Source organism: Ursus maritimus, unplaced genomic scaffold, assembly GCF_017311325.1.
Source record: "Ursus maritimus isolate PB19 unplaced genomic scaffold, ASM1731132v1 scaffold_19, whole genome shotgun sequence".
In the NCBI taxonomy this organism is placed as follows: domain Eukaryota; kingdom Metazoa; phylum Chordata; class Mammalia; order Carnivora; family Ursidae; genus Ursus; species Ursus maritimus.
The window spans coordinates 26,716,254-26,732,879 of NW_024424341.1; the positions used below are offsets into that span (position 1 = coordinate 26,716,254).

At 41.8% G+C, this 16,626-nt stretch overlaps 1 protein-coding gene across 1 annotated transcript in view; it reads left to right on the top strand.

Annotated features, from left to right (window-relative positions):
- The window catches only part of PKD1L3 (polycystin 1 like 3, transient receptor potential channel interacting), a 59,327-nt gene that overhangs the window by 32,252 nt on the left and 10,449 nt on the right, over positions 1 to 16,626 (top strand). The window contains 4 exon segments of the mRNA XM_040633093.1: positions 3,575 to 3,674; positions 6,129 to 6,266; positions 6,965 to 7,210; positions 15,740 to 16,055. Coding sequence (XP_040489027.1) covers positions 3,575 to 3,674; positions 6,129 to 6,266; positions 6,965 to 7,210; positions 15,740 to 16,055 — 800 coding nt within the window.

Sequence of the window (16,626 nt, forward strand, 5' to 3'; positions counted from 1 at the left end):
ACTAAGGCTAGTAGAAGGGAGAGCAGAAAAGGTTGCCAAGAAGGGACAAGTAAAAAAATCAAATCCACAGCAAACTACTTTGGAAAAAAAAAAGCACCAGGAGACTTAATTTTTAAAAACTTTTTTTTAAAAAGATTTTCTTTATGAAAGAGAGCGCACAAGCAAGGGGAGCAGCAGGCAGAGGGAGAAGCAGGCTCCCCGCTGAGCAGGGAGCCCGATGTGGGACTTGATCCCAGAACCCCGGGATCATGACCTGAGCCCAAGGCAGGTGCTTAACCGACTGAGGCACCCAGGCGTCCCAATTTTTATAAATGTCTAAGAAAAATGCCAAGCCCACAGAAATGTGTGGAAAATGGTCTGATGAATTCTACTCTTCTGTTCGCCAGCTTCAACAATCGCTTCATTACCAAAACAAGCCAGTCTTGTTCCATGTATTTTGAAAGACTCTCATGTCATATCATTTTATCACTTTTTAGTGTATATGTTTCTAAAAGATAAGCATTCCTCTTTTAAAAACATAAAAATCATTATCACACTACTGTCTTCATATTTACACAATATGAATGTACCTTATACTAAGAAAGGGTTAAGATGGTAAGGTTTTTGTTATGTGTATTTTATCACCTTTTCTTAGAGTCCTTGTTCCAGTTTTCCTAGTTGTCTCCTAAATGTTTATTTTATGGTTACTGTGTTCAAATCAAGGTTCAAATAAGGTCCATGTGTTGCAGTTAGTTAGTGTGTCTCTTGAGCACTTTCTATGCTAAATCTGCAGGCGCCGCCTCCCTTCCATCACTCTCCATTCTTGGTATTTATCGCAGGGCATTTGTTGAAGAAACCGCATTTTGTCCGGTAGAGTTTTCAACATTCTGGGTTTTGGTGACGGGATTGCTTCTGCTTTAAGAACCTTTGAGGATGGGCCTGAGCTCCCACGAGCAAAACCTGGGGAGCTCTTAAAACTAGACATTCAGGCCTCATCCAGACCAATTAAATAGTAATCTCTGGAGGTGGGTTCCAAGGCCCCACACGTTTAACATCTCCCAGGTGATCTGGTGCAAGTCCCATCTGAGACCCCGCCCATCCCGGGGAGAACAAGGTGTAGGTGGATCTTAATGAAAAACGGCCGGGGGGCGGGCGCCCGGCTGCCTCAGTCAGTGGAGCATGCGACTCTTGATCTCACGGTTAAGTTCGACTCCACATCGAACTTAAATTTTTTTACTTAAATTTTTTTAAATCTTAAAAAAAAAAAAAAACTGGAGGAGACAGACCAAAAAAATAACAAGCTCTCTTCAGGAGATCCAGTTGTATCAAACACACAAAGGGTTTCAGGAAATGAAAAGTAATTTACCAAATTTTAAAATTCACTAGTTGGGTTGAAGGAGAGGTCACTAATGGGACTCAAATTAATGACCAGGAAAATCAAATAAACCAAAGTAATACAAAACATGAAATACGTATATAAAAGTACTGAGAAAGAAGAGACTTGGATACTAGATCCGGGGCACTTGGCGGGCAGGTCATAGGAGTGGTGATAATTAATCCACTGTTGCAAAGAAATAGCGAATTTATATTGAGAGGCCTCAACTAGTGGCAGGCACAGTCAATTTTAAAAAACATGCTGAAATGGAGGATAGTTCTGGAATGGGGCCTACGAGTCTGCGTTCTGGCAGCTTCCCAGGGGATGCCGATGGGGCTGGTCAATGGACCACACTTGGAGCAGTATCATGCTGAATCCAGCTTCTGTGCAAAAGTCAGTATCACGAAGAAAACTAAGACGGAGGAGTGCTCTAGATCCTTTGAATAAATAAGACTTTTTAAATATGGCTAGGTTATTATACGAGGAAATTATTGAGACTTTGCCTAAGTGTGGAGATAGAACGTCCTGGTTTTTAGGTGACACATGCTTGCTTGCGTGCAGGCAGTCCTCCTCTGCGCTGTTTCGGTGTGTGTGAATTTTAGTTACATGGTTTAAATAAGAGCGGTGTCCCAGCAACACAGTTCAAATATCATTTACCGTGGTCTTTTACCTGTGGGTGATTGCATGAAGTCCGAACTGCTGCTAGCTCTACAGTCCGCAGATCCCTCTCTCAGTAACAGCTGGGCAACATGATCAGCGAGCAGTTGTGTCACTTTCAGTGTGTGGACGATCGGGCACCTGTTACCCAGAAGAGGTGCAGAGAGCAAAGTGTATGGCCGTGTTGTCTCCTTGTCTCTCAGCTGTAAACCCCTGTGACATTTAAAAAAAAAATAAAAGTTATCAAAAGAGGCGGTTGGCCAACAAAGATGTAAATGCAACAGGGGGTCCTGGCTGGCTCGGTCAGTGGAGCCTGTGACTCTTGATCTCGAGGTCGTGAGTTCAAGCCCCATGTGGGGTGTAGAGATTACACAAATAAAACTTTAATAAGTAAATAAAAATAAAAGAGGCAAAAACATAATACATGATAATGCCAGGGATAAAGAGCACTCACTGCTGGTTGAGGAAAATGTGATACAGAGTAAAAGCCTTCAAATTCTGCATCCCCTTGAGTAAGCGTCACTTCTAAGGACCTATCCTAAGAAAATTCAGAGTACCTCATTTAAAAAATAAATAAAATTGACAGCAATGTAAATGCCCAAAAATAAGACACTGCTAAATTTATGAGACAGCCATATCCATAAAATGGAATGCCAAGAAACCTTTAAAAATGTTAAAATGTAGTGATGTTGGAAAGCTAGTCTGGGTATGTTAATACAAAAGTGATTAAAGGATATAGTCCAAATTTTAAGGTTTTCCTAAAATCTCTTTTTTCCCAAATTTTTATAATGTATATCACTTCAGTTTTAAAAAAAGTTGCAGGAGAGTGTTGGGGAAAAAATATAAAAAGAAGGGAAGAGATGGAAGCCAGTGTATTGGACTAGTTATTGGTATCGCTACAGTGTTGAATTTGGTTGGACCCACGGCCAAGTGGACTTGCTACTTTTTCCCTCAATCTAGTCCAGGGACTGTCCACCAGAGGGCGACCTTAGGTCTCCAGAGCAGACACACCCAGCATTGCCACCTCTGAAAAGGGTTGTGCGGCAGGGGCTGGAGACAGCACACTTGTCCTCTATTCTCCTGAAGATTGGAGCACTTTCTTCCCCTCCGTTGAAATTAAAGGACTGGGAGAAACTTGTTGCATATGTAACTGATACTTAAGGTCTTACTCAGTTCTAAGATCCCATGACTTCTTGAGCAAAAACAGAGACGTAATCCTTGAAAATTTTAAAAGTGTAGCTTCTCCAGTCCAGCTTGTCAGCCGTCTTCCAAGGACAGGTGTTCTTAAGTAACTTCACAGATCATCACAAATCATTCAGTTTAAGCTTTCCTAGCCAAGCAGCTTGAGGACTACAGGCAAAAATATAAATATTAATGTTATATTAACCAGGTCCCTATGATCATGCATAAATAATCATGAAACTCGCTAATTCTCAGTTTTCCATGATAGTAGAGGGCCAAATAATGGAAATGTATTAATCATACCTTCACGGTTACGTGATGGCATCGCCTTGGGTGCCGTGGTATCCGCCGCTTCGTTTCTCCTGTGGTCTTCCTGTCTAGGCGGTCTTCCTCGCGCTGTCCGTCTCCCTCGTGCTGACCCGGATGCCGTGGCTTACCAAAGAGAAGGAGCAACAAACAAGGAGGATCTTGGCACTCTGGGGTAATTCAAGTAGTTCTAACTACCGACACCTGATTTTGCAAGGAGCAAATGTCATCAGAACAGTGGCCCTCTAGCCGCGTCACCACCTCAGATTTACCTACGCAGAGATCTTGTCTCGTTAGCTGGCTGCTCCTTCGCCGCCGCCCAAGGCGAACCGGTGCGTCACCAGCACTCGTGCGTTCTCCCCAAGACCCTCTCATGCTCTCTCCGTCCCCTGCCTCTCGTCTGTGTCCTACGTCTCCTCCCAGGGCTTTCTCGCTCCGAGCCCCAGAGGCCATTTCCGGCCGCTCACTGTCGCAGCTGGATACCTGCACATGTGTCAGGTCAGACATGCCCCAGTCAGGGTGGCCTGCCCCGCAAACCAGCTTCTTTATGATATTTTCTCATTTTTTAAAAAAGATTTATTTACTTATTTATTTGACACAGAGAGAGAGAGAAGGAGGGGCAGATGGAGAGGGAGAGATAATCCAAAGCAGACTCTGCACCAAGCGCAGAGCCCGACCTGGGGCTGATCTCACAACCCAGAGATCATGACCTGAGCCCAAACCAAGAGTCAGGCGCTTAACTGACTGCACCACCCAGGCACCCCTGTATTTCTCATTTCAGTTAAGAACATCCCCACCCTCTAAAAATGTCAGAGTAATCCTAAATTCTTAGTCCTCACATTCAGTCTCCAAGCCTGAGGGAAACTACCCTCTAAATAACTGACTGGAGCCTCGCCTATCACGCAGACGAACCTCACGGACACCATGGTGAGCAGAGAAGTTAATACTGTAGTCGTGGAAAATAGCGCATATACATACGTATATAGACATAAATATATACGTATATGTATATATGTATAAATATACACATGAGTGTGTGTATATATATATTTTTTAATAAAGAAATGCATGGGAGTGATAAACTCAAATTCAGGATTAGATTAGCTCTCTGAAGAAAAGAAAGGGATACCATCACAGATAAACACTAACGACTCTGTAAGTGGCAAGCACTCTATTTATTTCAGAGAGAGAGAGCGTGAGCAGTAGGGGGAGGGAGGGAGAGAATCTTAGGCAGGCTCCACGCCCAGTGGTGAGCCCGATGCAGGGCTCGATCTCACAACCCCGAAAATACGACCTGAGCTGAAATCAAGAGTTGGATGCTTAACTGACTGAGCCACCCAGGCACCCCTAATTTTTTTATTTTTATTTATTTTAAATAATCTCTACACCCAACATGGGATTCAACTCATGACCCTAACATCAAGAGTCACACACTCTTCTGACGAGCCAGCCGGGCACCCCATGCAATCACTTCTTAAGCTGAGTGGTAGACACATTACTAAGGGGTAGGCACCCCATTCCTTACAAGATCTTTAAAAATGAATCTAATTTCAAACTGTTTTCTTAGCTCTCCTTTCATTTATCTGTGCTCTTGAGTTGCTGTTCCCTCTGCCTAAAAGGCCTTTTTTTTTTTTTTTAAAGCAATGACTTTTTTTTTTTTTCTTGTCCATCTGGAGAATTGTATCTGACTCCTCCTTCAAAAGAAATGTCAAGCTTCCCTCTATGACACCTTCTCTGACTTCCTCGGGAGATTTGGTCTTTTTGGTGATTCCCCAAGCACTGGGCACATACTTGCTGGTGAGTTTTATGTCCTGTTCCAATCCCTTCTCTCTCTCCATCTTGGTTTGCATGCCTCTAGCTACCTCTCACAGTGTGGTCTGCAGACGAGCAGGCTCGACATCACCTGGAATTTTCAGAAATGCACCATCTCCGGCCTCACCCCAGAATCTGCATTGGAACACAGTCTCAGGTGATTCCCGTGCACGTTGACGTTTGAGAAGCACCGCTGTAGAACAGTTCTCCCAATGTGTGGGTCACTGACTAGTCCCAGATAAATGCAGAAATTGAGAGCAAAGTTAGAAAGTTTTATAGCATTTGGACCAATTTTAGACATATTGTATCTAATTTTCAAAATGGGATTTGGATTTTACATGCTCCTGTTTTACGTCATTCTTCTAGCAATCAATTTTTGTTGTATTTTATAGCAGTATCAGTCCCCAAGGTGCCTGGGGGGTGTGTCATTTGAGTGTCCCACTCTTGGTTTTGGCTCAGGTCATGCGTCATCTCGGGATCTTGGGATCCAGCCCCCTTCAGTGGGCTCCACGCTTAGGGCAGAGCCTGGTTAAGATTCTGTCTCTCCCTCTGCCTCTCCTCCTGCCCCACCCCCACCCACGCACACACGCTCTCTTTCTCTCTCAAATCTTAAAAAAAAAAAAAAGTATCAGTCCCCCGTGAATTGGAATTTTTAAGTCCTTCACAATAGTTGGAGAAGTGCCACATAGATGGGTTTATTCTTTTTTTTCTTCAGCATTTAATAGGAGGTACTCACAGTAGAGTTTCAGCAACTGTTGATGAATAACTCCTTAATGAAATATAACTATTTCTTGGCCTACATTTGAATTTTTGACAGCAAAATGTCCACCATTAACTGGTTCAAGAGATAAGAACAACCCGGTCTATATAGCTCCAGCTATCAACAGTCCGGTGGCACGCCCGAAAAGAACCTTGAAAGAGAAGAAACTCTTCAGGCTGACAGGAGATATTTTGGGTATGGAGAGCAAACAGTAATGTGTCAGTCCTACAGCCCAGGTCCCAGCAAAGGGGGAGGGAGAAGAAAATGAAAATATAGAACAGTGAAAAACTATCTTAAAATACTGACCTTGGAAAAAAAATGGACTCCAAGGCTGTGTGGTAAATGGGAAGACACGTGAACTCAGGAGTCGTGAGATGTCAGTGTGTGCTTGAATCAGTCCTTTCCTCTGGCACAGAGCGTAATAACACAGCATACTCTGGACACTTCCCAGGCTGGAGGAAGAGTGAATATGCTTTCAAAAGTGGCAGTCCTCTCAGTGCAGGGGAACCAGTCAGCAGTGTGTGGATTATTGGATTTCCTGGACCAAAGAGGCCGGTTCTGTGTATATCTGCCTTCCCTTTCTTGTGAACACAGTCTGTAGAGAGAGAGAAAGGTTGGGGGCGGGAGTGCATTTAGTTATAAGAACTAAAATACAGCAATTTTCATGTGGGATTTTGTGTACCTTATTTCAAGTAAAATTTCTGATTAGTGGCAGAATAATTCTGGGAAGGAATATATCAATATTTGCAGGTACCACTATGTGCTAAATATGTTGGCTCGTCTGTTTACAGCTCTTACGTGGAATTGCCAAAGCTTAGGAACCATGAAAGAGAAGGTGTAGAGAATTTCTAAGTTAACAACTCAACTGATTTTTTTTTCCTCCTCTATCCTAGTACAAATCCTCTTCCTTACCTTGTTGATGACTACAGTCTACTCAGCACAGAACTCGAATAGGTTTTACCTCCATCAAGCTATCCAGAAAAGTTTTTCCCACCGCTTCTCAGAGATCAGACTCCTTAAGCATTTCTACCTGTGGGCCAATCGCACCCTCCTTCCTAACCTTTATGGGGATTACAGAGGTACGGACACAGCCTTGGGCCCCAGCCTCTTGGACGCTTCTTGGTCAATATTTTCTACCAGTTTCCAACACTTTGTTGTAACTTTTGATCTTAAATAAGCTGTATTCTGGAAATTGTTGCATTTATTTATCTCAGGATTGGTGGCTTCCTTTTAGCATTTAGAATATCTCCTAAGTTCCTGGGGAAAGAAACCTAAAGGCATGCTCATCTCAGTAAAGGTGTTTTTGGTGCATTTAGGAGAGTTTTTACAGGTGGCAACTCCTATGCCTTGCATGTTGATTCTTTTTTTTTTTTTTAAGATATTTATTTATTTATTTGAAGAGTGTGTGTACCAGTGGTGGGGAGGAGCAGAGGGAGAAAGAGTAAATCTCCAGCCGACTCCACGCTGAGCACGGAGCCCAATGCAGGGCTCAGATGAGAGGCTCGATCTCACGACCCTGAGATCATGATGTGAGCTGAAATCAAGAGTCGGACTGAGCCACCCAGGTGCCCTGCGTGTTGATTCTTTCCAGTTCAGTTATGGATGGTGAGAGTTCTAGGTTCGGGGCACATTCTGTTTGCAGTCTGTAACTCTGTGCTGAATAAAGTACTGACCAAATAAAAAGTGACTCGAGCCCTGGGCGGCGAAGGCTAGTGCCATCATGATAGGCATGGTCCTCCTTTCAGCCTCCTTGGTCCTGCAGGATAGTGTCCAAAAGCACAGACTCAGAAACCAGGTTCAGATCCTGGCGCTCTACCTGTTAGCAGTGCGTTCTTGGGTAAATTACAACCTTTTGCGGCTCAGTTTCCCCATCTGTATGATGAGGATAATCTTAGGACCTGCCCTATAAGATTGATGTGAAGATTAAAGACTCAGTAGATCCTAGAACAATGTCTGACCCATAGTATACACTAGATAAGTGTTCACTGTTGTTATTATTAACTGAGGCAGTTGGGGCTCTGGCTAATCGCCTAGAACCATGGAGTGTCCCTGAGTTACCCGGACATGCTAAGAGCAACAGAAATCTGTAGATAGAGATGAAGAAGTAGAATTAAGTAGACCTGAGGTGAAAAGCAGTAAAAATTGGCCCTAATGTGGCCCTCTTCAACTACTACCAAATCTTTACTTGCAATTTTTTAAAAAATTTTTTTCCAAGATTTTATTTATTTGAGAGAGAGAGCATGAGCAGGAGGAGGGGCAGAGGCAGAGGGAGAAGCGGACTCCCTGCTGAGCAAGGAGCCCGATGGAGAATTTGATCCCAGGACCCTGAGATTATGACCTGAGCCAAAGGCAGATGCTTCACCGACTGAGCCACCCAGGCACACCTATTTATTTTTTTTTAAGGTTTGCTAATTTATTTTAGAGAGCGAGCACGTGCAAACATATCTGCAAGATGAATACCTCGGATGTGCTCAAGTGTGTATATGTTCTTAATTTTAAAAGATATTGCCAGTCTTCTCGTTATTGTACCAATTAATGCTCCCATGAGCAATGTCTAGGAGTCTACCCGCATCCCCAACAGCCCAGTGAAAACTGGTGTTTTCGAACAATACCCAGAGCTCTGGAATAGATGAAAGGCTTTGCAAATGCCCTCATGAGAAAATGCAAGTCAGAACTGGAGGAAGGTACCATTTTCCACCTCTCATTTGTGCAAACCTTGCCTCTGCTCTTGCCCTTCTTCATTCCATCCTCCCCGTAGTATTGTTTTCCGACATAAATCTGTATTCTTCCCCTGTTGAAAGCCTCCACTAGATTCCTAGCATACTTAAAATCTCAAACCCTTTCCAGAGCTTACAGGGGACTGCCCAGCCCAGCCCCTCGCTACGTCCGGTACCTTTGCTCCTACCCCCAGACCTTCCTCCTCTCCCCTTCAGCCACGCAGGCTTCTGTGCCTTCCTGCACGCCGCCGAGCATGTTCTCCCCTCCGGGCCTTGGAACGTGCTGATGCCCTATAGACATCTGCATCAGGTGCTCCGAACTTGGTCGTGGTCTCTGTCACAAGCCACTCCTCAGAGACGCTTTCTCTAATCCTTCCTTATAGATGGATAGCACTGTTCCCTCCCCACCACCCTCTATCCCTCATCCGACCTAATTTTTGTTCATAGCGCTATCATGACCTGGATATTGTTTGGTTATTGCCCGTCTCTTTTTCCTCCTCAAATGTGTGCTGTCTGTGGACAAGGATGGACAACGAAGGACAAGGACAAGGATGCTCTTTCCTCCACTCTGCTCCTGGCACCTAAGGCAGGTGTGGTATGTGTGCACTCAGTGCCTGTCGACCGAGGGGCGCCTGGGTGGCTCAGTTGGTTAAGCGTCTGCCTTCGGCTCAGGTCCTGATCGCAGAGTATGGTGTGAAGTGATATCTCATTGTGCTTTTGATTTGCATTTCCCTGATGATTAGTGATTTTTGCATTGTTAGCCATTACATTATTCTTTAAAAAAATATGTATATTGAGGTCCTTTGCCCATTGTGAAATCAGTTATTTGGGTTTGGTTGTGTGGTATTCAGTTGTGTGAGTTTCGTATGTATTTTAGATATTGACCCCTTATTAGATGCATAATTTGCGAATATTTTCTCCCATTTCATAGTTCGCCTTTTTAATTAGATGTGCAGAATGTTTTTAGTTTGTTGTAGTTTCACTTGTTTAATTTTGCTTTTGATGTCCTGTCCCAAGAACTGCCAAGACCAGTGTCAAGGCGCTTTGCCTCTGTTTTCTTCTAGGAGTTTTACTGTTTCCGGTCTTAGAGTTAAGTTGGTAATCCATCTGGAGTTGATTGTTGTATGTGACATAAGGAAACGGTCCAGTTTCATTCTTTTGCGTACAGGCATCCAGCTTTTCCAGCACCATTTGTTGAAGAGACTGTCTTTCCCTGTTGTGAATACTTGGCACACTTCTCATAGATTAGTTGGCCGTATATGCATGAGTTAATTCTGGGCTCTCTATTTAGTTCCAGCATTCTGTGTGTCTGTTTTTATGCCAATTACCATACAGTTTTGATTATTGTGGCTTTCAAAGTATAGTTTGACATTAGGAAGTGTGATGCCTGCAGCACACAGTTTTCTTTCTCAAGATTACTTCAGCTATTTGGCGTATTGGGTGGCGTTCATACAAATTTTAGGATTGTTCTTCTATATCTGTGGGAAAAAATGCCATTGAATTTTGATGGGGATTGCACTGAATTTGTAGATCATTTTGGGTGATATGGACATTTTAACAATATTCTTTCAACCCATAAACACGGGCTATCTTTGTTCGTGTCTTCATGTCTTTCATCAGTGTCTTAGTTTTCATTGTACAGATCTTTCACTTTCTCAGTTAAATTTACTCCTAAGTATTTTGTTCTTTTTGATGCTCTTGTAAATGAGATTGTTTTCTTATTTTCTTTATCAGGTAGTTCATTGTCAGTGTTAACAAAATGCAACTGATTTTTGTGTACTGATTTTATATCCTGCAACTTTACTAAAGCTCATTTATTGGTTTGCATGGGTTTGCCTTTGTTTTTGTTTTGGTGGAGTCTATAGGGGTTTCTGTATATAAGATCATGTTAACTGTACTTGACAATTTAGTTCCTTCTTTCTGATTCGGATTCTTTTTATTTCTTTCCCTTACCTAATTTCTTTGGCTAGGACTTCCAATAGTATGTTGAACAGAAATAGCAAGAGTAGATACCTTATCTTATCTTATTCCTGACCTTAGAGGAAAAGATTTTAAAGTTCTCACGATTAGATGTGAGCTTGACATACATAGCCTTTATTATGTTAAGGAACATTCCTTCTATGCCTAATTTGTTGACAGTTTTTTGTCATGAAAGGATGAGTTTTGTCAGACGTTCTTTCTGCATGAGACGATCATGTGATTTAATCCTTCATTCAGCTACTGTGGTGTATCATGTTCTTTGAACTGTGTACGTTGAATCATCCTTGCGACCCAGGGATAAATCCCACTGGGTTGCAGTGTGTGATCTTTTTAAATGTACTTTTGAACTTCGCGTGTTCACATTTTGTTGAGGAGTTTTGCATTTGTGTTCATCAGGGATATTGGCCTGTGATTTTTCTTTTCTTGTAGGTTTTGGTATGAGGGTAATGTTGGCCTCATAAAATGAATTTTGAACAGTTTCCTCCTTTATAATTTTGATGTTAATTCTTCTTTAAATGTTCAGTAGAATTTACCCATGAAGCTCTCTGGTCCCGGTGTTGTCTTCATTGGGAGGTTTTTGACCGTCTCCTTACTTGTTATTAGTCTGTTCAGATTTTCTATGTTGTCATTATTTAGGCTTAATAAGTTGTGTGTTTCTAGGAGTTTATCCATTTCTTCTAAGTTGTCCAGTTTTTTGGTGTACAATGGTTCATTGTAGTCTCTCATAATCCTTTGTTTTTGTGATACCAGTGTTAATGTCTCCTCTTTAATAATTTTATTTGAATCCTCTTTTTCTTGGTTTAGTCTAAAGGTGTGTCAGTTTTATCTTTCAAAAAATTTAATTTTTGTATTTTCTACTTATCTAGTCTTTATTTCATTAATTTCTCCTCTAATCTTTATTATTTCTTTCCCTCTGCTAACTTTGGGCTTAGTTTGTTCTTCTTTTACTAGATCCTTGAAGACCAAAGTTAGCTTGTTTATTTGAGATCTTTCTTTTTTCATAGAATAGGTGTTTATTGCTATAAAGTTCCCTCTTTAGAACTGCATTTGTTGCATCCCATAGTTTGGTTTGACATTTTACTTCCATTTTTGTTGGTCTGAAGGTACTTTTTAATTTTCTAATTTGACCCACTGTTTGTTCAGAAGTGTGTTGTTTAATTTCCATGTGGTTGTGAATTTTCCAATTTGCCTCCTGTTATTGATTTCTAATTTTATACCATTGTGGTGAGAAAAGATACTTGACATATATGCTTTCAGTCTCCTTAAGTTTGTCAAGACTTGCTATGTGGCCCAAAATAGGATCTATCCTGGAGAATGTTCCGGTGCGCGTGAAAAGAATGTGTATTCTGGTTGAATGGAGTGTTCTGTATGCATCTTTTAGGTCCACCTGGCCCATGGTGTTAACAAGTCTGCCATTTCCTTATTGATTTTCTGCCTAGATGATCTACCCATTGTTGAAAGTGGGGTTTTGAAGCCCCCTACTGTTATTTTATTGCTCTTTATTTCTTCAATCAGGTAACATTTACTTTACATATTTAGGTGTTCCAATGTTGGGCACATATATATTTACAATTGTTCTGTCCTCTTTATGAAGTGAGCCCTGTATCACTTTATCACGCATGACCTTCTTTGTCTGTTGTGACTGAGTTTAACTGAAATTCTATTTTATCTGTTATAAGTTAGAGGTACTTCTGTTCTCTTTTGGTTGCCATTTGCATGGAAATTTTTTTTCCGTACCTTCAGTTTCAGCCTGTATGTGTAGAGTCTCTTACAGGCAGTATATTATTGGATCTTGGACTTTTCTCTTCAGTCACTGTCTTTTGATTAAAGAATTTAATCTGTTGACATTTAATTATTGATAAGAACTTATTGCCACTTTATTGTTTTGCAGTTCCTTTCTTCCTCTTTTCTGCTCTTGCTATCTTTGTGATTTATTTTTTTGTAGTGGTATGCTTTAATTTCCTTCTCTTCATCTTTTTGCATCTATTTTAAATTTTGCTTCAGTGTTATCACAAGGCTTACATAAAACATCCTAAATTATAACAGTCTGTTTTAAGCTGAAAACAACTTAGCTTTAATCACATACAAAAACTCTACACTTTGAGGGGCCTGACTGGCTCAGTTGGTAGAGCATGTAACTGTTTATCTCAGGGTTGTGAGTTCAAGCCCCACATTGGATGTAGAGATTACTTAAAAAAAATAAAAACAGACAAGATTGTGCTGCCTGTACATTAAAAAAAAAAAAACTCTACACTTCTCCTTTCTCTGTGCTTTATGCAATTGATGTCACACTGCCTTTTTTGTTGTTGTCATCCATTAACATATTACTGTAGTGGTAGTTATTTTTAATACTATTGTCTTTAACTTTTATACTAAAGATAAAAGTTATTGGGGCTCCTGGGTGGCACAGCGGTTAAGCGCCTGCCTTCAGCTCAGGGCGTGATCCCGGCGTTACGGATTCGAGCCCCACATCAGGCTCCTCCGCTATGAGCCTGCTTCTTCCTCTCCCACTCCTGCTTGTGTTCCCTCTCTCACTGGCTGTTTCTCTCTCTCTGTCAAATAAATAAAATCTTTAAAAAAAAAAAAGATAAAAGTTATTTACACACCATTACAGTATTACCAAATTCTGAATTAGACTATGCATCATTACCAGTTTTATACTTTTATGTTGTTACATAACATTCCTTTCCTTTGAGCTAAAAGAATCCCCTCTAGCATCTCTTGTAAGACAGATCTGGTGGTGATGAACTCCCTAATCTTTTGTTTGTCTGGGAATATTTTTATCTCTCCTTCCCTTCTGAAGGACAGTTTTGTTGGGTATAGTGGTTTGGGTTGGCAGGTTTTTTTCTTTCAGCACTTTGAGTATATCATTCTACTCCCTCTGGCCTGCAAGATTTCTGCTGAGAAATCAGATAGCCTGTGGGGGTTTCTGTGTGTGTGTAAAGTTACTTTTTTCCCCCCTACTATTCTCATAATTCTGTCTTTGACTTTTAAAATGTGATAAACAATAATGTATCTCAGAGTAATCTTCTTTGGGTTGATCTGACTTGGGGTCCTTTGAGCTTCATGTACCTAGATGTTTATATCTTTACCAAAATTTGGGAAGTTTTCAACTATTGTTTCTTTAAATAGCTTTCTGCCTCTTTCTCCTCCTCTGGGGCTCCCGTGATATGTATATTTGTGCTTTGACAGTGTCCAGAATACACATAGGCTTTCTTCACTTTTATTCATTTTTCTTTTTGTTCCTTGAACTGGCTAATTTCAAATGACCTATCCTCAGGTTCACTGATTCTTTCCTCTGCATGATCAAGTCTACTGTTGGAGCTTTATATTGAATTTTTCAGTTCTATCATTGAATTACTCAGCTCCGGAATTTCTGTTTAGTTCTTTTTTATGGTTTCTATTTATTTAAAATTACCGTTTTATTCCTCTATTATTTCCCTGATTTCATTTATTTGTGTTCTCATGCATTTCACTGAGTTTCTTTAAGAAGATGATTTTGAATTCTGAGGCAGTTCCCAGATCTCCATATTTTAGGGGTCATTTAGTGGAACTTGATTAGTTTCCTTTGATTGTGTCATGTTTGTCTGACTGTTTGTGATCCATATAGTCTTGCATGGTGTTTGTGCATTTGAAGGATCAAACAACTTTTCCAGTCTTTATAGACTGGTTTTGGCAAGTAAAGGCCTTTCTCCTATCAGTTGCTCAGGCTGATGAGATTATCTCCAGAATCTAAGTTGATCTGGGATGGAGGCAGGTCATGTGGCTATTGTTATGTCCATAATGGGGTCTGCAGTTTGTAGGCCTGTTACCAGGGGCTCAGGTATGTGTGGATCTGGTCTGGTCTCTGGGTGGACAGGACTGACCGCAGAACCTTGTTCAGTGGGGCTGGCATTGGGACAAGGGTTGAAGTAGAGCAGGCCTACTGCAAGAATGAGTGTGGCTCCCACCGGATTTCTGGGAGGGCTCCTGCTGGGTCACTGGGTGGGTCCCTGGGCAGGCAGGATGGGCCCTGGACTGTGGATGAGAGGGACTGGAACTGAGTCCCCAGGCTCTTCAGGATCCACAGCCAGGACCAGTGTCTACAGCCCTGGTTCTTCAGGGATGGATGAGTGTCCCCCCCCCCCCAGGACTGCTCCCTGACCATGGCTGGAATGGCCTGGAGCCAAGTTAGAAGTTTTGGGATCTGAAGTCAGACAAGGCTGGTAGGCTTATCTCCAGGAGCACTGACAGGTGTGTCTCCCAGCAGGTCTGTGGACTAGCAGGACAGCTCACGTACATAGCCAAGAGGGGGTGGAGTCCAGTTAAGGGCCATTTCAAGATCTACAGACAGACTGAGTTTGGTGAGCTTGCCTCCAGGGACTTTTGGACTGTAGCTGAGAGGGACTCTGAACTAAGGTCTGCAGGCCTGTTATCTGAGACACAGGCAGAAGTGACTCCTGGGTCCCTCGGTATATGGTGCTGGTGGCAGGACCAAGACCAAAAGGTACTGTAGCCAAGCCCACTGTGGGACAGAACTACTTCTGGGTCTATTGTCAGGACCACAATTGGTGAGTCAGCCATCTGGGCATGGAGCTGCCTTCTCAGAATGGCCTTTGTCAGTGTTGGACGCCACTGGGCTTTCACAGCTCCCTACCTTTGGATCCCAAGGCCCCCACAAAGGCACTTTCATCTGTGGATGGCTGCCAAAGTATTGATGCTGAGAGGAGATATATGCAGGGCACCTCCTCTTTCACTGTCTTGCTGATGCCTTTCAGTTGATTCTCATTATTTATCTAGATCATCTGTGTATCATTTACAGATTCTGATCATTTCACTTCCTTATTTTTATGCCTCTTATTTCTTTTTGTTACCTGGTTGCATTAGCTAGAAATTCCAAATATGTTTTTTAAAATAGTGGTGAAAACGTGCATTTTCTGTTACTAACTTAATGAAGCATTTATAAAAATGGTTTCTTGTTCTTTTTGTTAGGGTTTATTGCTGATGGGAACTCCTTTCTTTTGGGCAACGTTCTGCTTCGTCAGATTCGCATTCCCAGTGCCATGCTCCTTCCAACTGGAGTGTCTCCCCAAGAACAAGTGAAGCCATCTTCCCAAGATCAGGAGGATACAGAGAACTATGGAGTAAACTGGGGCCCCCCTGATACAAACATCACAAAATCAGACAGCATTTGGCATTATCAGAATCAAGAGATACTGGGTGGCTATCCCATCCAAGGGGAATTTGCCACTTACTCTGGAGGAGGGTACGTTGTGCAACTTGGAAGAAGCTCTGGTACCGCAATGAGGTGAGCAAGCCTGAGCTCTAGACAAGAGAGCCAGGACATGTCCATTCCTAGGACAGTTACAGCTACCATAATCCTACTCTGTTGTGACACTTGTATACACTTCTCAGACTTTTAAGGAAGTGTATCTTTTAGTTTAAAAATTCCTTGTTCCACCTCAAACTACAGGTATGTTTTGGTGTGGCAATTTGCTAAAACTCATTTGTTTTTCTCATTGGGAAAACACCTACCAATTTCAATCCAGGTACCTCTAGTTTAGGCAAACTGTAATCTTCAAATTTAAGAGGAAGCATTGCCTTCCATGAACCATAAGCAATCCAAAATTCACAAATTGCCAGAGGCGTTAGATTGTTTTTGTATGTGTATGTGATAAGAATCTTTATCATTATATATGAAAAGGCTTGAATTATCTCTTCGTTTGAATTTACAGCTAGAGTTCACTCAAAAACAATGATGCCAACCAAATAACATTTCCACCCCTCACACCTCTCAAAAATAGCTATTTTTTTAAAAGATTTTATTTATTTAATAGAGAGACAGCCAGCGAGAGAGGGAACACAAGCAGGGGGAGTGG